Genomic DNA, 26,502 nt, shown 5'->3' with positions numbered 1-26,502 from the left:
TGTCGCGTCCTCCTTTTAAGTTTCTGCTTTAGATGCACTCGGTGACTTCAATACGTTGTGAGGTAAAAGAGAGGACCCGCTCCCAACACCCACGGGAACGCAGCACCACTTGTCACGTCCCCTAGCCTCGTCTGCCCCGCCCCCAGGATCTCGCCCCGCCCCGTAGTGTTGTCTGCCCCGCCCCTTCGGGCTCTTGTCCCGCCCCCCGCCGCGCCTTCACCCTTCCGACGCATGTGTACGTCAGGAATTAGCTAACGCTTTCCAAGATGGCGCGTGTGCTGAAGGCGGTGATTTCGAGCGCCGTAGGTGAATACTCCGCGCTCGGGGCTGTCCGAGGGTGGGGTGTGCGGGACGGGACGCCAGGGCCAGAGGAGGCCGCTCCGTGGCCAGCGCTCCTGGGTCTGCTGCGCTCTGCCCTCGAGATGCGTTCCTTGGCCGCTGTCAGCACCTTTAGACAGAGCCAGCCTTCCAGGCACGACTGGGTTAGCGTGGGGTTTTCCTTGTGTGTTTGCGTGTCACAGTCACCACTTCTCTGAGTGACCGCGGAGGCGAGGGCACCCGGCTAAGGGGCAGCAAGGCTGGACCAGAAGTAAATGCAGTAAATGGCAGAGGGACAGTGAGGTTGTGTTTACCGCACCCCGTGAGAGACGGGGGAGAAACCAGAGGAAGGACAAGCCTTGTGAAAACGCAGGCTGAACTCTGGGCTCGGCCAGCATCCTGCTGAGAACTCTGGAAGGTCAGTTGTGTAAAGAATACGGAAGGAGCGTTTTTTCCCACATGGCCTAAGATATTCCTTATTTTGTATAAAATCAGGGAAGAAAGCAGTAGACTGATTGGAAGGTTCCTTGAGTTTTCTACACCACCATTAAAAAAAGTAGCTTCAGGCTTCCCTGGTGGCGCAGTGGTTGAGAGTCCGCCTGCCGATGCAGGGGACACGGGTTCGTGCCCCGGCCCAGGAAGATCCCGCATGCTGCGGAGCGGCTGGGCCCGTGAGCCATGGCCACTGAGCCTGCGCGTCCGGAGCCTGTGCTCCGCAACGGGATAGGCCACAACAGTGAGAGACCCGCGTACCGCAAAAAACCAAAAACCAAACCAAACCAAAACAAACAAACAAAAAAGTAGCCTCAAGTTTTCTGTCACCCCAGTCCATCTACTTTCTCCTCTTTCTCTTTTTCTTTTCTTCATCCTTCATCAGAGGGGCAACTATTTCCCTTAATCTGAAATTCCCTGTTAGGAAAGAAGTGCCGAGTGGTGACGTCTCTGAGTTACTCCTGAACGTCCGTGACAAATCCTTCAGCCGAGCACCTTAAGAAAGTGTTTAAGGGGATGAACTTTCAATAATGTTAGGTTTCTCTCCTAGAAAGAGCTGTATGTTCCCCCTGTTCAAACTGACAGTTCAAGTCGTCTTTCGAAGTCCCGTCTCAAACGGAACATGTTCTTTATCAATCTCTTTAGTCTTTCTTACCAGGCACAAAATGTCTTATGCATCTATCATTGCAAGTCACCAGGACTAAGTGATGAGAACCACGCAAAATGTGCCGTAATAGTTGTAGCTGTCTCAGCTGTGGATCCGTTTAAAGAGGTGATATGTATACAGGAAAAAATATAACAATAGGCTGAGCACAACTTATTAAAAATTAATCTCTAATTAATAGGTGATACTCAAGGTTTGATAATAACATGCCCTCCTGGCCCCTCTTTCCTCTCCTTGGTAAAATACAAGGCATCATCTGAGCTCACATACCGTTGCAATAGCCCTTTTCAAAAGAACTCATAAAACAGTCATCTCATCTCTTAGAAAGCTGTCTCTTAGAAAATAGACATTGCTCATAGAACATACACTGAAGATATTAAAAACTGAGAACCAAAGAATGGTAAAGAATGTCAGAGGGATGAGAAAATTAAATATCATGGTTGCACAACATCAACTTTGTTGTCAGACAGACCTAGGCTTAAGGCCCAGCTTTGCCACTCAGTGTGACCTGCAAGGAAATTAATCAGGTCTATTTTTTTTCTCTAAGTGGGAAAAATCTGAAGTACTCACTGAACTTTTACTATTCTCTCTAATTTATGGCCATTGAGACTAATAGGCAGAGCTGGGCCACCCCATGATACACTCCTGCTTCAGAATTTGTGATCACAGTTTGTATAGGCAAGATTGTGTGGTAGCATTGTTGCGTAAAAGTAATGACAAAATTAACCTGTGCGTCTTTATTGGGAGAGGTCAGATCAGCAAGGTGTTATGCCATGGGATCTGTCCTACACCGATGAAAGATCCCAGCAGCATGGAGAATGCCTAGAGACTGGGCCATGTCTGCATTGGGGGTAATAGGTTCTATAAGATATTAAAAAGAGTTTCCAAGATGAAACAACAGTCATGAGCAGTGTGGGCGAATTAGAGGGTTACTAAAGCAACTGATTTCAACTTAGAAAAATTGTAAATCAGTATTCCTGTATCAAAAAGTGAAAAGAATACTATGCTTATAATAGCTTCCAGCAGCATTATTCCATGAGGATGTCAGTAGTCACTAAATATTGAAATACTGTCAACAATGTTCTAAAATCAGAGCCCACACGAGTAGATTTTCAAGAGTGAAAGAAGAGTAATCTCCTTGTCATAAAAGGTAGTAAGTTATGGATTGATGAAATGAAACAGTGACTACAGGAGCACTATGTGTGCCAAAACATTCTCCAAATACAAACAATTCTTTAGTTATTAAATAAGAGTTTGAACGTAAGAGCAGTACTGTGTATAGGGTAGGTGCACAATCAACTTTTTCCTTTAAAAACATAAAATGCATTAGAAGTCAGGGATGCTTACTTTTATAAGCAAGTTATTGATGTAACCTTTTTAAAAGTGACAGTAATGATAATCCTTGGAATTTATAATGTACTTTGTGCCGGGCACTTTTCTAAACCTTTTGTATGTAATATTCGTTTTAGTCTCATGACAATATTATGAGGTAGGTATTATCTTCCTATATGAGAAACAGAGGCACAGAGAGGGTAAGTAACTAGCCCAAGGTACACACCAATGGTAGCGTCAAGATCTGAACCAGAGCAGTCTAGCACAAGAGCCCACATTCTTAACCATAAAGCGTGCTACCTCTTATACTTACACACAAAACCTGAAGGTGAACATATAAATAATAATTTGAATATTAGAGAAGAGGCATTTTTACATGTGTATTTTTAGAAATACTTTTATTCAGTAGTTGTTGGGGGGAAATTAAGGGGAAGGGAATATAACTTCCAAGTCATATATTTATTGCAAGAACTGAATACTAATAAAGATGCATGTTTCTTTTGTAACTTTTATGCACATCTTTGCATAAAGGAAAAGCAAAATGAAAATAGTGTATTCCAAAGGCTGGCTTTGATCTATCCTATTTTAGAGGCTTGAACCTTAGATGACTCCACTTTTTATTTCATTGTGGTTGAATATATCTAACTTAAAATTTACAGTTTTAACCATATTTAGGTATACGGGTCAGTGGCATTAAGTACCTTCATATTGTGCAACCATCATCATCTCCAGAACTTTTTCATCATTCCAAGTTGAACCTCTCTGTACCCATTCAACAATAACTCTCCCATTATCCCAAACCCTAGCCCCTGGTAACCACTATTCTACTTTCTCTCTCAGAGTGTGACTACCCTAGGTGCCTGTTATAGGTGGAATGTGTATACAATTTATATACAATGTGTATCCTTTTGTGACTGGCTTGTTTCCCTTAGCTTAATGTTTTCAAGGTTCACCCATGTTGTGTTATATGTCAGAACTTCATTCCTTTTTAAGGTTGACTAATATTCCATTGTATGCGTAGACCATATTTTAGTTATCTTGTCATCTGTTGATGGATACGGGTTATTTCCACCTTTTGGCTTTTGTGAATATGCACTTAGGAAATGGGTATATAAATATCTCTTCAAATTCCTGCTTTCAGTTCTTTTGGGTATATATCCAGAGGTGGGTTGCTGGGTCAAATGGTAATTTTATGTTATGACCCCACTTTTAAGGAACATGAAACTAGCAGAAAAACAGGAGAAGCTCAGAAAAAGAAATCAGGTTAAACACACACAATTCGTTCCAGTTTGGCTTGCAAAGGATTGGCTTTGTGAAAAAAGTTAGTTTTGAAAATGTAAACTGAACCTGTTAAAGACAAGAGTGGCCAAGTTACATGACTGTGAGGATAGATCTATGATGGAGTCATATGGAAGTGGGGTAACAGAACTGTTGTCTATTTAGTAACTGCAATGAGTAAAAAATTATTCCTAATCATAGTTTTAAACAGGATGAAAATACGTGTATGGTGCCTCCGGTTGGATGCTGAAAATGAATGGGTTTCTTACCAAACTAACTTGAAGGCACTTGTGATGAATGACTTTCGAAGTATGTCTGTCTCCTCAAACCAGATGTGCAAAAATTCAAACTTAAAAACTTATTACAGGGGCCTCCCTGGTGGCGCAGTGGTTAAGAATCCGCCTGCCGACGTAGGGGACACGGGTTTGAGCCCTGGTCCGGGAAGATCCCACATGCCGCGGAGCAGGTAAGCCCGTGCGCCACAACTACTGAACCTGTGCTCTAGAGTCCGTGAGCCACAGCAACTGAAGCCCGTGCGCCTAGAGCCCATGCTCCGCGACAAGAGAAGCCACCGTCATGAGAAGCCCGCGCACCCCTCACCCGCTGCAACTAGAGAAGCCCACGTGTAGCAAGGAAGACCCCACGCAGCGATAAATAAATAAATAAATTCATTAAAAAAACCCACTTATTACATGTTCTAAAATTAGATTATGTGAAGTCTGTACAACTTTGCAAATATACAAAAAACAGAATTGGACACTTCAATTGGGTAAACTTTATAGTATATAAATTATATCTCAATATAATATCTCAATATTTATGTTAAGAAAACCTCATTACAAATGATTATTCACATTCTATGACACTTTATGTACAAATTTAACATATAGTTTCTTTAAACAGTAAGTACCCTTAATGTGTTTGAGTATAGACCCTTGCAGCTAAACCTTTTCTTACTTGGAGTCGATGTCGAGAAAGCCTGGTCTGAAATAAAAACAATCTGAATGGAAAGGAATGCAATGTTATTTTTAAGTCAAGGCACTAAAAGTATTTAGCAAGAAACAATATTGAAAGAAAGTTGAAATTAGAGTTAATCTACATCCAGATTTGGTAACATATCCATTTCTTGTACATCAGATTCCTGACGTGAGTGAAAGTCAGTTGTTCATCTTTACAATCCTGTTGTTTGTTTTTTTTAACACTCCTGTTTTTAAGTATCTCATACCTTTATTCACACCTATGTATACATTGTAGTTTATTTATGGGAAGTAATCCTTTTCGGAATAGTCACGAATTACACATTATGGAGTTCAAAGTAATGTAGTTCTATTGTACTTTCTAAGAGAAACCTAAAACTAAAAAGCTGTGGATTCCTATAGTTGGGGTGCAATCTGAAATAAAAATATCTTTTAAAAGTTGGCAAAAGTCAAAGGAGAAACTAATATTTTTAAAGTCCAGTTCACAACAAATTCTTCAGCAACACAATTTTTAAGGTATCTGTAAGGATCTATATCACTGTAACCCCTTTATTCTGTTTCTTACCCCAATTTACTTGGTCTGTAGGATTTCACATTTCACTTATAGACTCCTCACTAACACTTTTTTTTGTGGGTGTAAAATAATATCTAATTGTTGTTTTGATTTGCTTTTCACTAATGGCAAATGATGTTGAATATCTTATGTGCTTTTTGGCCATTTTTATATCCTTTACCCTTCATTTTATAATTTATTTTATTTATTTATTTTTGGCTGTGTTGGGTCTTCGTTGGTGTGTGCGGGCTTTCTCTAGTTGCGGTGTGTGGGCTTCTCATCGCAGTGGCTTCTCTTGTTATGGAGCACGGGCTCTAAGCCTGCGGGCTTCAGCAGTTGTGGTTCACGGGCTCTAGAGCACAGGCTCAGTAGTTGTGGCTTAGTTGCTCCACGGCATGTGGGGTCTTCCCGGACCAGGGCTCAAACCTGTGTCCCCTGCATTGGCAGGCAGATTCTTAACCACTGTGCCACCAGCGAAGTCCCCTACCCTTCATTTTAAAGAAGTGGAATTATTGAATTCTCACCAGTATCACCATATTTATTTTGTCCTATTCCTAGAATATATGCTTTAGGGACCAAATAAAACCAATAAAGTGATGTTTCCTTTCACAAACTAGTTTACACCTAGAAGTAAGATCAACTAAAATATGGCCATAAAATCTTGATTTTTACATTATATAAAGATGTTATTATCTTTCTATTTTCCTAACGTACAAAGAAGATTCTGTGTTCTGTTAAAAGGAAAAAGTATCAGTCATTCTTGTAAACTGTTCCCTCCTCTCATTTCCAAATGATAAGGAAGTTATGGAGAAAGACTGTAGTGAGGCTTCTAATAGCATGAGTTGCTTGAGCTTCCTTTTCAGTGCCAGAGTTTTTGGAATGTTCCGAAAGCGAACTGGCATAGGATATAAAGCTTCACCTTCACTTGGACGTATTGTAATTTACTCCTTGACAATTGCCATATGTTCCATTGCTGGCAATAGAATGCCTGCCAGAGAACCTCCCGCTGCCCCATCTCTTGTAAAGTTATCACTGGTAAGGAGAATTCAGAAATACCCAGACTCACTGTTCGATATACTCTTAAAGTTTCACAGAGCAAACAACATTAGCGTATGTATTACTCTACAGCTTGTTGACTGTATCTCCAGTTTTTTTTTACTACAGATATGTTCTGTATTGAACTTCCATTGCAAATTACACACAGAGATGCAAGGAAGGAAGGGAAGAGCAGTCTGACTGATGGTTTTGTTGGTTGTTAGCATTTTTAAAATTCACTGCCACCATGCCCTTCAAATGGTTTCTTGGTCTCCACAGAACCCTGCATGCCACTCAACCAGCAAACAGTCCCTGTGTGTCATTAACAATAAGAATGGCTGAATTTACTGTACACCTGTTACAAATGTCTTGCACTGTAGTATTATATTTTTTACATCAAATATCTAATTTTCACAACAAACCAGCAAGGTAGATATATAGTGGGTAGTACCAGTATTTTTTAAAAAGCTAAAATAAAATACAATAGAACAGAAAATATTAGAGCACATCACATCTAGTAAGGATTAGGTATTCTTTTTATAAAATTTGATTTCAATGGTACATTTATGTATGTGTGTACTCGTTTGGAGTACACTTGAATTTCATGATGACACAATGAGTCCAAAGAACTGGAGTCACCAAGGAGAACACAAGACCAGGTGGGACAGTGCGTAGAGAAGAGACAGAGCTGGATGACCTTAGTATTGGGTGTCAGCCCCCCCCAGCCAGCAGGCCTCTCCCAGTGGCCAGAGCAGGACAATTTGCCTGTACACGCTCCCCTTTGCCACAGTCCAAGGAACCCTGTCCCCTCCCTGTGGAGGACAGGTGTGACAATGGAGTTGGCCTTGTGACAGTCATGCTCTAAGCAGAGACAAAGGAGCATTTATTGATTCTGAAAGAGGGAGAATCCCCACAAGGTAATAAGAGCCACTCAGGCTGTGGGCTCTTTATCTCTTGGTGAGGAAGCATTCCAGGCCCGAGGCCCATCCTCCTGCAGCTGAGGAGACTGCCTTCCCGACAAGGTATATGGTCTTAAATCAGATCAAATGGTGCCACTTTAATTTCCCTGTTATCAAAAATTTTAGTAAAGGGGAATTAATTTTATGTTAGCTGAAGCTCTGTAATACTAGGTACTATTTAAAGTGTTATTTCATTAAGAGCTAATAACCCTTTGTTTAAAATATGTATTCTTCAATTTGCTGTTTCATACTTTTTTATTAAGTGATGTAGTTTTGCAGGATTATATTTAGACCTCGTACATGTATATAGTTTTCATTCTGGGGAGAACCTGGCTCTTAAAGTCCAGTATTTTGGGGACTGAAGAAATAGTAGTACATGGGGACAACACATTGCAGGCTGCTTCAGTTTCCAAGTGAAAGGTTTCTTCACATTAGAAGCAGTTCTGCTTCTAATCCTTCAAAATTATAAGAACAATTTAAAAAAATCGCTCAGAGGAAACTCTCATAAGTTTAAGTACCCTCTTGATCTTTGCTTGTTTTTCCCCCAATAATGAGATATTTTCCTTAGTTGGTAATCATCCAAATAAAGTACACATTAAAAGGTATTTATAGGGCTTCCCTGGTGGCGCAGTGGTTGAGAGTCCGCCTGCCGATGCAGGGGACACGGGTTCGTGCCCTGGTCCGGGAAGATCCCACATGCCGCGGAGCAGCTGGGCCCGTGAGCCATGGCCGCTGAGCCTGCGCGTCCGGAGCCTGTGCTCCCCAACGGGAGAGACCACAACAGTGAGAGGCCCGCGTACCGCAAAAAAAAAATAAAAACAAAAAAAAGGTATTTATGGTTCTAACTTCAATGAACTTACTGCAGAACGTAAGACAAAAAATTGGTTGTAGGTAGAGAAGAAAATTGCTTGCTATCATCATTAAATGTATGTCGTTTCACCATCACATTCAAACTTACCCTTTATAAAATGCAGAGAATAGCAAATAATCCTTAATGATATGCAGCTATCCTTTAAGTGTTATTGGTAAATATAAGTTATTATGAAAAATGTCATCCTTTGTCCTGAATTTAGAAAGCTCAGAATTAGCTTTTTAATTCCAGACAGTTATTTCAGAGCAGAGTGAGTAATTCTGACATAAGTTTTTTCATTTATGTACTCTGATTTAATTTCACTAATTAAAAAGAAAAGATATGTAAATAATTTTTACATATATGATTATATTTTGTTTTTTCAAAAATTAATTTTAGAAGGGCATCAATTCTCAGAAGAAGGATCTCAATGCCTGCTCCATTTTTCAGGGCTTTTTCCCAGACTTCAAACTCCAGTTCCAACAGTAAGAACTTTTGCCATGTCCCTGTCGTCGCATCAAGCGGCTGATCCTGTATGGAACCTCGGTCGACTCAATCATGTCGCAGTAGCAGTGCCAGACTTGGAAAAGGCCAAGGCATTTTATAAGAATGTTCTCGGGGCCCAGGTGGGTGAGACGGTCCCTCTTCCTGAGCATGGAGTATCCGTTGTTTTTGTCAACCTGGGAAATACCAAGATGGAGCTGCTTCATCCGCTGGGAAATGACAGCCCAATTGCAGGTTTTCTGCAGAAAAACAAGGCTGGAGGAATGCATCACATCTGCATTGAGGTATTTTAATTAGTTTAATCCTTGGCATTGTAAATATCTCTTTTAAAATGTCTTTTACTTTTGAAGGCTACATATTGCCGCTGTCATCAGAAACTTCCATGAAGTTCTTTCAGGGAAATGGTAAAATTAGTTCTCTTCAAGGATGGATCTATAGATATATTCTCTTTCCCTCTAGAAAACTACAAATAATAATGAAAGTATGTTTTATTGAAGTCTGGGTTCAACTATACAAAGGCCACTGAAGTCGGCCAAAACAGATTTGCGTCTTTGCTGTAGTATTTATTGACCACGTACGACCTTCCATGCAATAGGAACACACTGCTTTCGCTGTCATAAGGCAATTAGAAGAAACAAGCGACAAGACTTTATAAAGTAAGAATTTCCATATACATGCCTATTATTATAATTATTTTCTATCTTTAAAATTCTAATAACTTGTTCCTTATTACAAAGGCAATACATTTTCAATTACTGACTGTGATTTCTCAGATCTTCTCAGTTGCATCTGCTAACAATTCCTGAAAAAAACCATGAAGTGTTAGACAAGAACATTCTCATTAGAGAGCCTTTATCTGTAGATGTTCATGTTCAGATAACTGCTTTTGGAATATCAGCATTACCAATTATGCTTCCATTTAAATTATTTTGGTAGGACAAGTCTCTTGATAGAAGGAATGACATAATTCATAGTTAGGCCTCATTCCCAATCCAGGAGAGAGGCGGGGTTTGGTTCCAGCATGAACCCAAGGATTTATTCAGTTTACATTGCAAATATATTTGAGAACCTACCACGTGTACTCCACTGAGGGCTTGGATTCAGCAGTGAGTAAGAAAGGCATGGCCGTGCCCACGGTCAGGAGGGGCAGCTGCTTACAGTGCACTGGGATAAGCAGAATTAACGTGTCTTCTTAGTTGTGCAGTGAAGGAAAGATTGATTACTCCTGGCAGACCAAGGAGGTGGTAAGGTATCGCAGGGCATGAGTTACAATGAATGTGAAGGAATCCCCAGGTGGACAAGGGGAGGAAGGTATTCTAGGCAGAAGGAAAGCACATAGAAAGGCATCGGGTTATGATAACTACCAGCATTGTGTCCTCTGGCAGGATACGAAATACTAGACGTGCCTTATTTAATCCTCGTAGCTACCCTTGAGGGCTATATTAACCCCATTTGACAGGTGAGTAGTTAGAATAGTTAACTTGCCTGCAGTCACATATGTAGGACATGGCAAAGGTGGGGTTCAAACCCAGCTTTGTTCTGATTCCAGGATCTGCACTGTTAGCCATGGCGCCAGATTGCCTTCATTGGATTAGCTGAGTTTAAAATTTCAGGTGGGGAAGCCATAAGGTAGTAGACAAAGGAGCTAAACAAGGCCTAATATTTAACCTTTATCCCTTTTTTAGGAGGTTAATTTTGGCTGCAAGTCTTTGTTTCGGTGGACTTGAGGGCTTGTCTAAGTCTCCCCAGGATGAGAAGCAGGATCCTCAGCCCTTGCGTGCACTCATCTCTCTCCCACACTGTACTGTCTGTGTTCTACATCAGAGAACCCAGGCCTTCAAAGGAAGCCACTGTGAGTTAGAAGTTCAGTTAAGTAAAAAATAGTGGAAGTTGAGTAATGTAAAAGTGAATTCAAAAGTCCAGATTATGGGGGGCAATGAAAATGTTTGTCAGTATAAAATGAAGGTAGGTGATAGGAGGAGTTGTGCAGAGTGGTTAGTTAGCTGCTGCATTAGTATGCCACACACCCCATCATTAGTCTCTGCTCTCTGTAAAAAATAAAATGTCTTGACTGGGTAGATTTTATTTTTCTATTCTCAGTCTAAGATGAGCTGTCCCAGGCTGATGGCTGCTGTCAGTAACATACGACTTACAGGATAGCTCCAGGCCTCACCAAAGGCAGAGAGAGAATACAGGGCAGGTATCTTGAGGGGGTGATCTCGAAACCAAACATATCACTCCTGTTCCTGTCGTTGGTTTGGTCACATGGCACACTCGACCTCAAGTGTCGTCTGTATTCAGGCACTTACATGCCTTGCTAAAACCTGGGGCCTGGTGTAATTAAAAGGAGGAAATGGAAAGTGGGTACTGGAGGCCACCGGTTTATGCTAGTTGGTAATTTTTAAAAGTGGTATTGCAGGGATAGCATGACACTTTTTTCTGAATGAAGATATGCTTTAAGGTGGAGTCATTTGAGAATCATTGTCACCTGCTGTGGAAACCTGTGAAATGAAGTTGTAACCACACGCAGGGGCTTGGTTCCCTAACTCACCAGAGAGAGCAGAATTCCTCACCGATCCTTGAACAGGAAAAACATTTTTGTTGAATGAACCTGCAGAGATTTCAGAGTTAATTATTTTACCATAGTGTAACCTAGTCTCTCCTGCTAATACAACTGAGGTCTGAAATTGTCTTCCACTGGAAGTACGAAGGTGATAGAACTCGTCAGAAAATATTTCTTTGGTCATTCCAGTTTCTGTGGCCACATAATACATTATCCCTACACTTCAGGGTGTGATGACAACTATTGTATCTTGCTGGGGATTTTGTGGGTTGGAAGTTTGGGGGAGGGTTCTGCTGGGCAGTTCTTGCTTGGGGTCTGTCCTGCGGCTGTGGTCAAACATGGAAGTGAGGCTCCGCCGGGCCGGGTGTCCCACTCACGTGCTGGTGGCTGCTGCTGGCTGGGCGCCGGGTGTGCAGCTGGGCCTCCCAGCAGAGCACATGTGTGTGATCCCTGCAGCTCCACAAGCTGAGGGCGCTTCTCAGGACAGTCGGACTTCTTACCAGGCAGTGGCCTTGCTGACTCCTTACCGGCCAGAGTGAATGTCCAAGAAGGCCAGGTGGGACTGTGTGGCATTTCCGTCCTGGCCTTGGAAGTCCCACAGCAGCACTTCCGCTGTCTGTTGGTCATAAACAAGTCCTCGAGGCTGACCAGATGCAGGGGGAGAGGAGAAGCTGAGAGGCTATGGCCGCGTCTTACAAGTGCTACAGCCATCCATGTAGTGATGTGTTCTAAACAGAAGGAATGTGTGTGAAACTTCTAGAAGGTCTAGAACGATTTTATTTTCAAACAGCCAGAAGTGGGAACCAGGACCATTCCCTCTGCAAGAGGAGGCAACCTGTCTAGCCTTTGTGAATAGACGGAGACTCAAGAGAGGGGTACTTGAAAGGTGGAAGGTGATAAATACACGTGTGTTTGGCTTTCCCTAGAGGAAGTTTGGAGGTCATCTTGTTCCGTCTCTTTCTTGCTGACGTGCGCGCCGAGCAGCCTCAGTTGGCTGGCACAGCTGTGCTGACGTGCATGTGTGCTTCTGACCTTTCGCAGGCCTCTCCCTGAGGAGAAGTTTCTGGTATCGAATAGAACTACCCCTGCTTTCGCTAAATAACTTAGACAGCAAGGTATGTCACAGTGAAAACCTTAAAGGCCACTGAAAATATTTACTTATTCAACAAATTAGTACTGTTGTAAAAATATTTAAGTGCTTCCGTGCTGGTTGGTAAATAGCTGCTGCTCTAAACCTTCTGAGTAACATCCTCCTTCCAGAAGGACCCTTCTCTGAGACCCCTCAGACATCTCCCCCTGCCACACACACACAATTCAGCAACTGAAGGCTTACTACTCAGCACAGCGGGGGTCCTCCAGGACCCTGGATGAGGTGCCTTCTGTTCTGTTTGGTTGCTGTCTTTGTCTGTTATGTTCCTGGTCGTTAAGCATTTTCAGAGTCACTGTGACTTTCACTGCATTAGGTGCCGGGATGTGTAGCTACACAAAAAAGTCCCGGTCCTCTCAGGATTGCCCGCTGCTTCACGTTTTTATGTGTGCCCTGCACTTCCCACAGAGGATTAGAGGTGACTGGCCAAAACACAGCCTATGAGATACCAAAGGATAAACCTAAGTAACAGTGCAAGTTAGAACAAAGAGGAAAATGAATCAAGAGAAAACTCAAGGTAAGATTAGTGTACCCACTCGTTCTGTCAAATATTTCCTTCTAGTTGCCAAAACAAAAGGGAAAATAAATACTATTAAAAACAGTCGTGGCCCCTTCCCCTTCTTCCCCTCCCTTCGTGCCATCCTGGAGACTTTAGGTAGAGCAGAGCCAAACACTAGTGCACGCTGCTGGGGAGAGCGGGGGAGCCCAGAGCGGGGTGCGGGGCCACGTGGGTTGAGGGACCCCCGTGAGCAGAGCTGCCTGCTGTGGGAAAGCTGGAGGCCGAGTAGGGTACCCACGCGTAGGGAGCTTCCAGCTCAGGGTGTCCGAGTCTGAGCAGAGGATGCCGCCAGGTTTGGGGTGTCAGAGTGAGAAGGGCAGCAGTGCTGGGGGCCAGCCCGATGCAGGGAGTGGGGTCCCAAGCATGTTGGGAGCATAGAGTGTGAGAGCCTGAGCAGAACGTGTGCGCGTGTGCATGCACGTGCAGGGGGCACCTGGCGTGGGGAGGCGGGGCCTGAGCTGTGTGTGGAGTGTGTCAATGCCGGGGGAGACGATGACTCACGGGGAGGTGAAGCCAAGCAGGCTTGCGGATGGGGTGGCCGCTATGGGCAGTCAGGGCCTGAACAGGGTGAGGAAGGTGTACACACGTTGGGGCCACTCTGTGCAGGAGGGGGGGACCCAAGCAAGGTGGCGAGGACTTGAGTACGGGGAGTGGGGTGGGAGGCCCTGATGCAGGGGGCCAGGCCCAGCGAATGGGAGCTTAGGTGGGGTGAGGAAGCAACCAGATGGGGTAGGGGGAGGACACGTGGGGTGAAGCGAGCGTTGCTGAGGGAGGGGCAGCAACAGGGTAAGGACTGGTTACGGGGGAGGTGTATCAGGTGAGCGGGTATAGCTGCCCAGTGTCGGAGATGGTGGTACAAATACACAAAGGATGTTAGATTATGAAAGAAAAAAACTTTAAGGTGAGAGATTAGCAAGGTAACTTATTTCCTGCGTGCTGGGAAATGTCTGTTCTCCAATGAAGAAGAGAGAAAATTCTACTTTTTGAAAAACTCCATTCTCATTTCGGCTTTACAGTAAACCCTAGGGAATTGCTAAGCTCTACAAGTGATCTGTGTATCACGGGTTCCCAGACGTGGGGCTTTTGTAGAATGATAACGTTTCCAGAGAACAAAAGAAGTGGGCAGTTTGATTAGGTTTTTTAACTTTCTCTGTTATTCAATAAGGAAAAATTTTTAAAATTCTGTCTCTTGCTAACATCATTTTGGAAAAGAAAGGGCATTTTATTACCAAGAAAAAACAGAGAAGAAAATGGAGAAATCCTCTTGGAATAAAAGAGTTCTGTCAATTAAGATATTTAGTTTTTTTAATGTTATATTATCAACTGGTGAAAATTTCAGAGCAGCATTTGGGAAACTTTCCATATAGCCACCACCAGACCACATAGCAAGTATGGAAGCTAGTGTGTGCCCTTCTGAAATAATTCCCAAGACTACACAGGAACCTTCTGAACACGATACAAAGTGAGAACAGTGTTAGGTTTGCATAGTTCACTTAGTTATTTGTTTTTTGGGAAAAGACAGTTGAAACAGAAATGTTTTATTCAGACTTTTAATTTTAACTTCCATGGATTTATATCAGTTTGAAGATTAAATTCATTCATTATTGGTATCAATAAGCACTATTATAATTTTATATAAAATAAAAGCCTATATTTTTAAGATTAATCAAAATATGCACCATTAAAAGTAGCACATTATTCTTGTTCATAAATTTTGGTCACTGTGAATTACATACCTTAAGGTTTTTAAAAAGATGTTATTTAGTCCAACTTCGTGTCTTTCAACAAACAAGATTGCATTGCCATTTTCAGATGAGGCAGCTGAGGACCAAAGAGAGCATAAGATTTACCTGAAGTTTCTGAATTCTGATTGTGAGAATCCAAACATTTTTTTATGTGGAGTACTGTCACTCTTAATTTCCAAATTACAGGAGAAAATCAAAATAAATTCCCAGACACAGATACAGTACCCCCGCTGCCTGTCCCCACCCTACCATACCCCCCCAAAACTGATAAGAAGTTGAAATGAATAGCCCAGATATTCGCCAATGACATTTAAGGTCTTACAGAGCTATATGATACACAGTTGTAATTGTACAAAGGACTATAAAAGCAGATTTTTTTAGATGGGTTATTATTGACTATGTTATTTTTATTACTTAGGGGGACAGACTTAATTTCCCAAATCAAATTACTTCGCATTTTTTCTAAGCATTCTTTATACCCTTAGAGTAGATAATGCATCTACTTTCAATTCAGAAAAATTAAAACGGTTTTATTTCATTCTTTTTATTATTGCCAAACAGCACATTAGGAGCACTCTTAGAAAATTGTTAATTTTATGGCACTACTCTAAACAGAAGGATGGACATGATACAAGATCTTTAAAATCAAAGTCAATGATAGAAATAGTAACAGAAATAGAAATAAATGCTAATACAATGTCAATTAGGCATTTTTCCCCAAAATCTAAGTTATTAAATCTTAGAAGTATTTCTTGGACTAAGGGATACTGAAGAAGCAGTATACTAAAAATTAAGATGCAATATCAGGGGACTTCCCTGGTGGCGCAGTGGTTAAGAATTGCCTGACAATGCAGGGGACATGGGTTCGATCCCTGGTCCGGGAAGATCCCACATGCCACAGAGCAATTAAGCCCATGCACCACAACTACTGAGCCTGTGCTCTAGAGCCCACGAGCCGCAACTACTGCGCCCGCGTGCTGCAACTATTGAAGCCTGTGCGTGCCTAGAGCTCATGCTCCACAACAAAAGAAGCCACCACAATGAGAAGCCCGCGCACTGCAAAGAAGAGTAGCCCCTGTTCGCCGTAACTAGAGAAAGCCCACGCGCAGCAACAAAGACCCAGTGCAGCCAAAAAAAAAATAAAAATTATAAAAAAAAATTATAAGATGCAATATCAGAAATGTGGATATTTATAATTGAGTAGAATGTTCTATAATGAAAATATCCATGATCATATGTAGAGTAGAAGTTATCAAAAGGGCACTGTGAAAACAGTCATGATTCTATTGTGAAAAATTTCAAACATACAGGAAGTAGAAAAAAAGGTAGTGAACTCCCATATTCCCATCACCCAGATTCAACAGTTTTCAAGATCTTGTCACACTTTATCGTTTCTTCCTTTGTTGAACTGTTTAAAAGTAATTCACAGGTCATTTTACCTTTATGTAGTTTGTGTCTCTAAAAAATAAATAACCACAATGACGTTATCATATTGATCAAAATTGACAAAAATACATCTTTTGTCACCATCATATACACAGTTATAAATCACATTTACTAGATTGATTCACGAATGTCCTTATAGTTGATGTGTTCTAATCAGGACCCAAACAAGGTCCACTTATTACAAATGTTGTTAATCTCTTTAGGTTCTTTTATAAAAAAATATTATTAACATCTTACTAGTGCAGTACATTTGTCACAATTAATGAGTCAAATCGATACATTATTATTAACTAAAATGTATACTTCATTCAGATTTCCTTAGTTTTACCCAGTGTCCTCCAGTGTCCTTTTTCTGTTCCAGGATCCCATCCAGGTACCACATTACGTTTAGTTATCATGTCTTTTTAGGCTCCTCGTGCCTGTGACGTTTTCTCAGACATTACTTGTTCTGGATGGCCTAGATATGTTTGAGGATTACTGGTTGGTTTTTTTTATAGAATGTCCCTCAGTTGAGATTTGTCTGATGTTTTTCTCATGATTAGACTAGGGTTATTGATTTTGGGGAGGAAGACCACAAAGGTAAAGCGCCATTCGCATTACATCATGTCAGGGGTACATACTGTCCACATGACTTATCACTGCTGATGTCGGCCTCGAGCTCCCAGCTGAAGAAGTGTCATCATGTTTCTCCACTGTAAAGATACGATTTTTTTTCTTTTTCTCCGTATTATAATCTTTAGGAGGAAGTCACAGTGTGAAGCCAACACTGAAGGAATGGACAGTTATGCTCCTTGAGCATTCCGTAAATTATTTGGAATTTTTCTGTATGGAAGATTTCTCTGTTTTCCCCCATTTATTTATTCAGTCATTTATTCTTCAATCACTTATTTATTCAGTCATTTATTTTATATTAGTAATGAGTTATACACATTTATTTTATACTTTAGACTATAATCCAATACTACTTTATTTTGTTGCTCAAATTGTTCCAGCTTTGCCAGTAGGGCATTTTGGTTGACTCCTGTGTCCCTTTGACATACCCTATCTTTTTTATTTTTCCTCCCATGCTTCCTTATTTTCTGGCACTGCAAGATGCTCCAGACACATCATCTGTGTTCCCTCTGCTAATCTTGAACTGGCCATCTCCCCAAGAAGCCCTGGCTTCTTTCACTAGAGAATGGTATTAGAAACCAAGATCTGGGCTCAAGATGTGCTTGTTGCTACTGGGGTGTCATTGCTTCTAGGCCTTCTCAGCTAACAGAGCAATGACCTATGTGTGTGTATGCTGTATATATGCATATATCTGTAAGCATGCCTGTATTCAACCATAACTCATAAGATGTCTGTTTGACATGCTCATGAACTCATGAGTTCATACTGATGTCTCTGACCTTAACCCATTACCACATGGACCACTCTAGCCTTCTCCCTTGCTTGTCTATAACCCCTCATTCCAATAGGGAGAAACTTGGCTCCTACCATGTGCCATCCCTTTACTTAACTGTTCAATTTCCGTACGGATATGTAGTGATTGTATTAATTTCCTAGGGCTGCCGTAATAAGTTACCACAAACTTGGTGGCTTAAAACCATAGAAATTTGTCCTCAGGTTCCAGAAGCCAGAGTCTAAAATCAAGAGGAAAAAATACAGAAGGAACAAAAAAACAGAATAGAGCATAAGAGAGAGGTAGAACATGGTCAAAAGTTTTAGCAGAGTATACTTGGAGCCCCAGAAAGAGAGAAGAGAGAAAATAGAACAGAAGCAATCATTGAAGAAATAGTCGACAAGGACATTACCAATCAGAGGTAAGACATCAACCCACAGATTCAAGCCCAGCAACCCAAAGCAGGGCAAATACAAATGACACCACCTGAGCGCCCCACAGTCATGCTGAAAAGCAAAGATAAAAAGAAAATCTTAAAAGCAGTCAGAGAAAAACAAGACAACAGAAGTTATGAAATGACACAATATGTAGTGACATTTTTTAGGTACTGAAAAGAAACTGCCAATTTAGAATTCTGTCAATAAATCCAGCCAAGATGGTGTAACAGAGACCAGATTTATCCTTTAGCCTCAAAGAAAAAAATTTAGACAAAATATATGAAATAACAATTTTTGGCATTGGACATCCGGCAGCACAACACATTGATTTCTCAGAGAAAGAAAACAACCAAGGTAACCCTACAATTGCCCAGCTTACTGGCTGGAGAGAGTGTTTCCAGGCTGCAGTGCAGGAAGGGAGGATCCAAGCGAAGTTCAGCAGTCTCCCTGCGTTGAGGAGGTGGGAGCAGAAAGGATGGGGAGGCCGTGGTGGTCTGAGTTTGCCGTATAAAGGACTGGAAAGGAGAGAGCTTCATGGAGAGTATTCTCCAGAGGTCAGCAATGCCTCTCAGCTCTTCATCTGAATAGTGAACAGTGCATGCGTGTGAGGATGCGGCCTGAAGCTGGGAATAGAACTCCTTGAAAGGATTAGAGGGGACAATCCTTACACAGAGGTTGAAAAAGCCATGTTCTTACCAACCATAGTGGAGAGACCTTGTAATTCATGAGACATTGGGTAGAGTATTCAGAAGAGCTTTGCATTAGTTGTGAGGAAAATTAGTCCTAGACTTTGGGCTGCTCTGATCCTTCAGTAGGTGAGTGGATTAACTAAGCTGGTACATCCAGACAGTGGAATATTCTTAGCACTAAAGAGAAATGAGCTATCAAGCCATGAAAGGACATGGAGGGATCTTAAATGCATATATTACTGAGTGAAAAAAGCCAATCTGTAAAGACTGTATATTGTATGATTCCAACTATATGGCATTCTGGAAAAGGCAAAACTATGGAGACAGTGAAAAGATCAGGGGTTGTGAGGGTGGGGAGAAATGATGACTAGGCAGAGCAGAGAGGATTTTTAGGGCCGTGAAAGTACTCTGTATGATACCAAAATAATGGATACGTGTCATTATACATTTGTCCAAACCCGTAGAATGTACAACACCAATAGTGATCCCTAAGGTAGACTGTGCACTTTGGGTGATAATGCTGTGTCAGTGTAGGTTCATCAGTTGTAGCAAATGTACCATCTGGTGGGGGATGCTGCTGATGATGGAGGCTGTGCATGCTCTTGGGGCAGGGACTGTGTGGGAACTCTCTACTTCTCAATTCTGCTGTGAACTTAAAACTGCTCGAAAAAAATAGTCTTTGGGACTTCCCTGGCGGTCCAGTGGTAAGGATTCTGTGCTTTCACTGCCAAGGGCATGGGTTCGATCCCTGGTCGGGGAACTAAGATCCTGCAAGCCACGTGGCGTGGCCAAAAAAAAAAAAAAATACTCTTTTAAAAAATAACATAACCCCCTGTCACCCTAGAATTCTAACCTTGATGAAAATATCCTTTAAAAATGAAAGTGAACTGAAAACATTTTTAATTAAACAAAAATGAGAAGATTATGCCCAGCAGACCTGTGCTACAAGAAATACCAAAGAAGTTCTTCAGGATGAAGGGAAATGATACTAGGTAAAAACTCAGATCTTTAGAAGAAATGAGGGGCACCAGAAATGGTAAATATGTAGGTTAAAATAATAACTTTTTTATTACCTTAAATTATGTATGAGACAACTGACAATTGAAAATTTTTAAATGCATTGTAGGGTTTATAACATAGAAGTAAAATTTATGACAGTAGTATAAAGGATGGGAGTTGGGCAAATGCAAGTATATTATTGTAAGTTTCATATATTATACATGCAATGGTAGACTCAGATAAGATCAAAATATACATTGTAAACTCTAGAGCAATCAATAAGAAAATTAAGAGATAACTAAAATATAATTAAGGAGATAAAATCAAACACTACGAAAATACATGTTTAAACAAGAGGTCAGGAGAGGAGGAACAAAGTATTAATGAGACAGAAAAAAAGTAAGATGATAGACTTCAATTTAACTATATGAGTATTACATTAAGTTTCATTGGATTAAACAGTAATTAAAATGCAAATATTATGCATCTGGATTAATAAAACAAGACACATCTGAAAATGAAATTAAAGCAATTTCATTTACAATAGCATCAAAAAGAACAAAATACTAAGGAATAAATTTAACAAGAGAACTGTCAAAATTGCACTCTGAAGACTATGAAACCTTGTTGAAAGAAATTAAAGAAGGCCTGAATAAATGGAAAGATATTCTGTGTTTGTGGATCAGATGACTGAGTATTGTTAAGACGTCAATATTCCCTAAATTAATCTACGGTTTCAGTGCAGTTGCTCTCAGATTCTCAGCTGGCATCTTTGCAGAAACGGACAAACTACTTGTAGAATTCACATGGAAATGCAAGGGATCCCAAATAGCCAAAGCAATCTTGAAAGAGAAAAACAAAGTTGGAGGATTCACACTTATTGACTTTAAAACTTACTACCATCAAAGGTAATCAAAATGGTGTGGTACCAGCATAAGGATAGAAACAGAGATCAATGGATTACTCTAGAATTAAGAGTCAGACATAAACCCTCATACTTGATTTGCAGTGAGCGTACCAACACCCTCCAGTGGGGGAAGAATAGTCTTTTCAACAAATGGCATTGGGACAACTGGATATCCACATGCAAAAGAATGTATTGGAACCCTTACCTCACACCATATGAAGATTCTTTTTATAGCTGGACACAACACAGTGACACTTGGATAGGTGAAAGGCAGAACTCTTTGTTACAGCTCCAAAAGAGAGAAGGCTGCCAGGTAGGGCACGTGGGGTTGTACTGGGGACAGGGTAACAGCAACTGGAGCTGTAGAAGGTAGCTGAGTGGGACAAGTGGAGGGGGTTTAGCTAGGTTTCATGGGCTCCCTGTAGATTAGCTAATTTGAGTAATTCTGTGGGCTCTGGGGCATAGGGACTGTACCCAGTTGTCTGGTACCTGTCTCTGCAGCAACTAAGGTGGGCACATACTGGCCCCAGGATATGAGAGCCTGATAACGGAGGTGATTGGCATGCGGGCTTAATCAGTTGCTTCAGAATGAGAACTGACCAGCCTCTACCAGGGCCTCAAAACTGGGTTAAGACAGCATTTCAAAAAAAATCCCCCGAAGTTATATAATACCATATAAAAATTAACCAAAAATGGATCAAAGACCTAAACGTAAGAGCTAAAACTATAAAACTCAGAAAAAAACATAGGTGTACATTTTCATGACCTTGGATTAGGCAATGGTTTCTTAGATATGACACCAAAAGCTCATGATAAACAAGAAGGTTGATAAGTTCGGCTTCATCAAAATTAAAAACCTTTGTGTAACGACAACTCGTAGAATGGGGGAGAATATTTGCAAATCATATATCTGATAAAGGACATATCCAGAATATTCAAAGAACTATTACAACTTGTCTTTATCCTTAATAACCTTTATCTGCTTGATGTGTCAGATACTGAGAGGTATGCATGCTTAGTTTGTTTTTTATTTTTCAAGGCAATACTGTTAGGTACATGAAGATTCAAGATTGTTTTATCATCTTGGTCGATTGTTTTTAGGTTGTATATGTTTTTACTTCTGTTAGTATGTTTCATTTTAAGTTCTGTTTTATCTGATATTAGTGTTGCTATATCAACTTTCTTCTGGTTAATATTTACCTGGTATATCTTTTATCCATCCCTTTACTCTTTTCGTGTGTGTGTGGTTTTCTTTAGGTCTATTCCTAGAAGACATTTATATTCTAAAAAGGAGCATATAGCTAAATTTTTTTTGTTGTTTAAGTATATCTCTTTCAATCAACAAATATATTTAAAAATTTTTATATTTGTATAATCTCATTTTATAATTCATAAATTTAACCTGTCTCCATTTATAATAACTACTAATGTACTTGAACTTTTTAACTTTTTATGGTTTTTATTTCTTTTCTCCTTTTTGCCTTCTATTGAATTGAGAAACTTTTTTTTTAATTCTTTCTTCCTCTGCTATTTTAGAGATTACAAATTCTAGTTTGATTTGTTTAGTAGTTAGCCTTAATTCTTTTAACTTACAGAAAACTTCAAACACAAAAAATGGCGGTAATATAATGAACTCTCATGTACCTAAACCCAATTTCAACAGTTATCAATTCATGGATAATCTTATTCCATATATACTCCCTCCATCACATTATCACACTTCCCTTTTCTTATGGTAATGTGAAGACATTTCTAGACGTTATGTAATTTCATCCATAAATATTTTAGTTGTGTGTATGTGTTTATTGCATTTATACAAATTCATAATGGCACCTAAAACAAAATTAATCGTAATCCTCTAATATCATGAAATACCTGGTAGGTACTCAAATTTGTTCTTCTATAGCTTTTTATAGTGTGTTTGAATTAAAATCCCAATAATGGGCACACAATTGCTGCTGGTTGGTATATCTCCTTTGAGCCTTTTTGTTGTCATTTAGTTGTGTGTGTGTGTGTGTGTGTGTGTGTGTGTGTGTAAGCAGGGGTCTTGAATGATAACTTAGCTAGTTTAAAATTCTAGATTGACATAATTTTACCTCAGTACTTTGACATCGCTCCCGTATCTTCTGGTCTCTGTTCCTACTAGTAAGAATTTGTTCAGTTCAATTGTAGGGAGTTGTTGTTTTTCCCTGAGAGCTCTTCAGATATTCTCTGTATCACTGATGTTATTCAGTTCCTCTATTATATGTATAGGTATTGGTTTGTCTTTATTTATCCTGCTTTATTCTCAGGTGCATTTTTAATTTGAGGACTCAAGTCTTTCTTCAGTTATGGAAAATTATCAGTTATCTATTCAAATATTGCTGTTGTCACTCCATCTGGTCTCTCTTTCTTTAGCTCAGTTTTGCTAGAATATCTGAATCTGTCTTCCATATCTTTTAATATTGCTTTAACATATTTTTATCTATCTTCACCAGTCCCTGCTACATGCATATGCCTTCAAATGCCAGTGGAATCTTGTCCATGAACTGTCACCAAACTCTTTTGTTCAATAGGCAACACTAGAGAGGACAAATTATCGTCTAACCATTAAGAAGAGTCCAGATTTCCCTTCTTATAACCTAAATGTTTATTAGTAGGGGAATGATTAGGTCACCTTTCGTATTTCTATAAAGTAATTAGTTAGGACACTATGTAGTAGGTTAAAAGTTGTTGACCTATATGTACTACCATGAAAAAATTGCTAAGATATATTACATAAAAAAGCAAATACAAATAATGCATACAGAAAGCATCATGTACCCCTGTACACACATGCACACACACACAATGTATGTGTGTATGTGTGTGTGTGTATATATATAAACTTTAATTGATATACATATTAGTTAGCCAGACTGCAAAGTTCAGAGCCAGCTATGAAGTTTAGAGGACACATGGTCCTCCAGAAGACCACCCTTACTCGGTATTATCTGCAAATTTAGGGTTTTCCAAAACCACCCTCATGCTCAATAACGCCCTAGAAATGCTCACAGAGCTCCCCAAAAGCTATTACGCTCATTCTTATGGTTGATTACAGAGAAATGATACAGACCAAAACAGCCAAAGGAAGAAACACAGAGGGCAGCGTCTGGGAGGGCTCTAAGTGCAAAGCTCCCATTCTCCTCAGGACACGTGACCGTTCTGGCATTGATGTGTGACAGTATGCCTTGACTATTGCCAACCAGGGAAGCTCACACAAACCGAAATGTTGAATTTTTCTTGGGGCTTTACTACTTAGGTATGGTCGATAGATTGATTGCCCACATGGTTCAACTCAGTCTCCAGATCAGCTGATACCGTGTGACCCATAGCTCCTACCTTAAATCACATGGTTTCTGGCATGGCCAGCCCCTACCCTAAGACTATGATGGCCAGCTCTACTTTAAGATCCAGATTGGTCAGCTTCTACCCTAAACAGAGACTCTCCTATCAGGTTATATAGGTTATCTCCCACAAGTCAAGGGCAAAGACACTCCTATCAAGGTTACAAAAATTATCTCCCAGAAGTCAAGGCCAGATCCCTCGTAGACAAAACCAGATTCTTCACTACTTCATACATATGTAAGGATTATAAATATATTTTAAGATTTGGAAGAGCATACATCAAACTGAGGACAGTAGTTACCTCTGGAGCGGGAAGTATTATTAGTGGTAGTCAAGGGGTTCTTAGCTCTACCTGTATGTTTAAATTTTCATGTACTGTATAATTTTTAAATTATCTTTAAATGGAAAGACTGAATTTAGACTAACTTTGGGAAAATGGAAAAAGAAGTCAAATTCAGTAGAATGAAATTCATTATATGCAGATACAAAAAGGGAAGCTATCAGGAGTCCTACTGTTCTGAGAAAGATGAGACTAGACCAGCTATTTCAAAATAGCATGAAATGACCATCATAGTCTGGGCATGACTTTGAAATAGCTATCAGGTTTAAAAAGAAACATTGTCAGGAATGTACAAGTAGAATGTACTCTGAAGAAATTATAGTTTATTTATAGTAACATTTAGTATCCTTATCAGTGGTTTGACCAGTTTTAGAATCCAGTATGTAATCCTGGGCTCTTTGAAAGTAAGATTGTATAAATATGAACATTTGTTAAATCTATATTTGGGTACATGGGTGTTATTCTCTCTGGATTTTTTTTTATTATTGTTTGTAATGCTATTAGATCATTAAACTCCAGGGTGATGTATGACTGGCTAGGAATACAGGGATTCTTACTATCCCTTTCTATCTACTTACTGGGCTCCAAGTCTAGGAGGATGATTTTCCAAGACAGAGGAGAATTACTCTTCCATCAGGTATTTAGAAACAGATTTGCTCCTTTCCTAGACTGCTAATAAGGATGAAGAAAATAGAAATGTTTTAGAAAAGACTTGCAAAATTATAAATGTTTGCATTTTTTTAGAATGGAGAAAAACATTTTGGTGACAGTTTAATAGTGATTTTCATGTATATGAAGTTCTAATCTCAAAAGTAATAACCAGACAGTTTGTCAGGTGAGAGGTTTGGAGATCAGGGAAGCACTCATATTTGCTGAGTACCTTCTATAAACTGTGCTCAAAGCTTCTTATCTGTTATTTTAATCTCTTGGCCATTTATATGGCAGGCCTCATGTCCCTCTTATAAATGAAGAACCCAAGGCTCTTAGGAAAAACAATTTATGCAGTATCGTCAACAATACTGCTAGACGAACATGCTATGAAGTGTAGCATACATTATTTAGGTTGTAAGAAATGTTTACTAATGGTGAAAGTTCTTAAGCATTGTGCTTGCTTACCTAGGAAAATTTAGCAACTTCTCCTTCTCTAGAAGTATTAAGCTTATTTCTGTGCTGGTTTAAGAATGGTTCTGCCCAAAGGCAGAGGGCTCGCAGTTTCTTCTAAGCCTTACGGTATTATAATTTGGTATTTTTATGATCTCAAATGTGTTCTTATTTATTTCCTTTTCTCAAGGTGGATAATATAAATGCAGCTGTGATGGATTTGAAAGACAAGAAGATTCGTATTCTAAGTGAAGAGGCCAAAATAGGAGCACACGGAAAACCAGTGATTTTTCTCCATCCTAAAGACTGTGGTGGAGTCCTTGTGGAACTGGAGCAAGTGTGACTTCTATTCTCAAGAAATTAAATTAATTGCCCTGAAAAAGCCTTATCAAAATGTGCTTTGGCATTGAGTTCTTCACTGCTTCCATCACTTAAAAGTTAAATCTAATCACAGAAAGAGATTTTTAAAAATTATATGTGTGTATATATATATATACACACACATAAAATATTTGCTAATTACTTTGGTTTTTTTCCTGATTTGGAGAAAACTTTGATTACTAAGTACTTATGGAATATTATTAAAATCATATTCGTAGAAATAAATTATTCCTGTTCTAAAACGGGGTAATTGAGTACTGTGTGTGTGTGTGTGTGTGTGTGTGTGTGTGTGTAAGAATGGATGCACAGAGGACACCTGACAGCTGTGCATGGCTACATATCTGAGACAAAGTGATTTCTAAGGATGTTACAGAGAGTTTTTTAGAGCAAACTGTTTAAGGTTAAGGAGTTTTTACCTCAGAATTTTTGCTCTTCTGGAGCAGCTCAAGTTCCTTATGGGCCAGTATTTTGGGTGC

At 40.0% G+C, this 26,502-nt stretch overlaps 1 protein-coding gene across 5 annotated transcripts; it reads left to right on the top strand.

The window, feature by feature from the left end:
* The first annotated feature begins 233 nt into the window (after nt 1–233).
* On the top strand, nt 234–26,502 carry MCEE (methylmalonyl-CoA epimerase). 5 transcript variants are annotated; one of them, XM_079914809.1, is made up of 4 exons: nt 244–306; nt 4,452–4,550; nt 8,909–9,246; nt 25,836–26,502. In XM_079914809.1, the coding sequence occupies exons 3-4, from the start codon at nt 8,959–8,961 to the stop codon at nt 25,986–25,988; spliced, it is 441 nt and encodes a 146-aa protein (XP_079770935.1). In that variant the 5' UTR covers nt 244–306; nt 4,452–4,550; nt 8,909–8,958; the 3' UTR covers nt 25,989–26,502. The 5 variants fall into 5 exon arrangements, with proteins under 5 accessions (XP_079770934.1, XP_079770935.1, XP_079770937.1 ...); XM_079914811.1 differs by having other exon boundaries at nt 258–302; XM_079914810.1 differs by lacking the exon at nt 244–306 and adding an exon at nt 314–736.

Source organism: Stenella coeruleoalba (genome assembly GCF_951394435.1).
Source record: "Stenella coeruleoalba genome assembly, chromosome: 2".
Classification (NCBI taxonomy): domain Eukaryota; kingdom Metazoa; phylum Chordata; class Mammalia; order Artiodactyla; family Delphinidae; genus Stenella; species Stenella coeruleoalba.
Note: the sequence above shows the minus strand (reverse complement) of the source record. Positions and strands in the feature narration are given on the sequence as shown.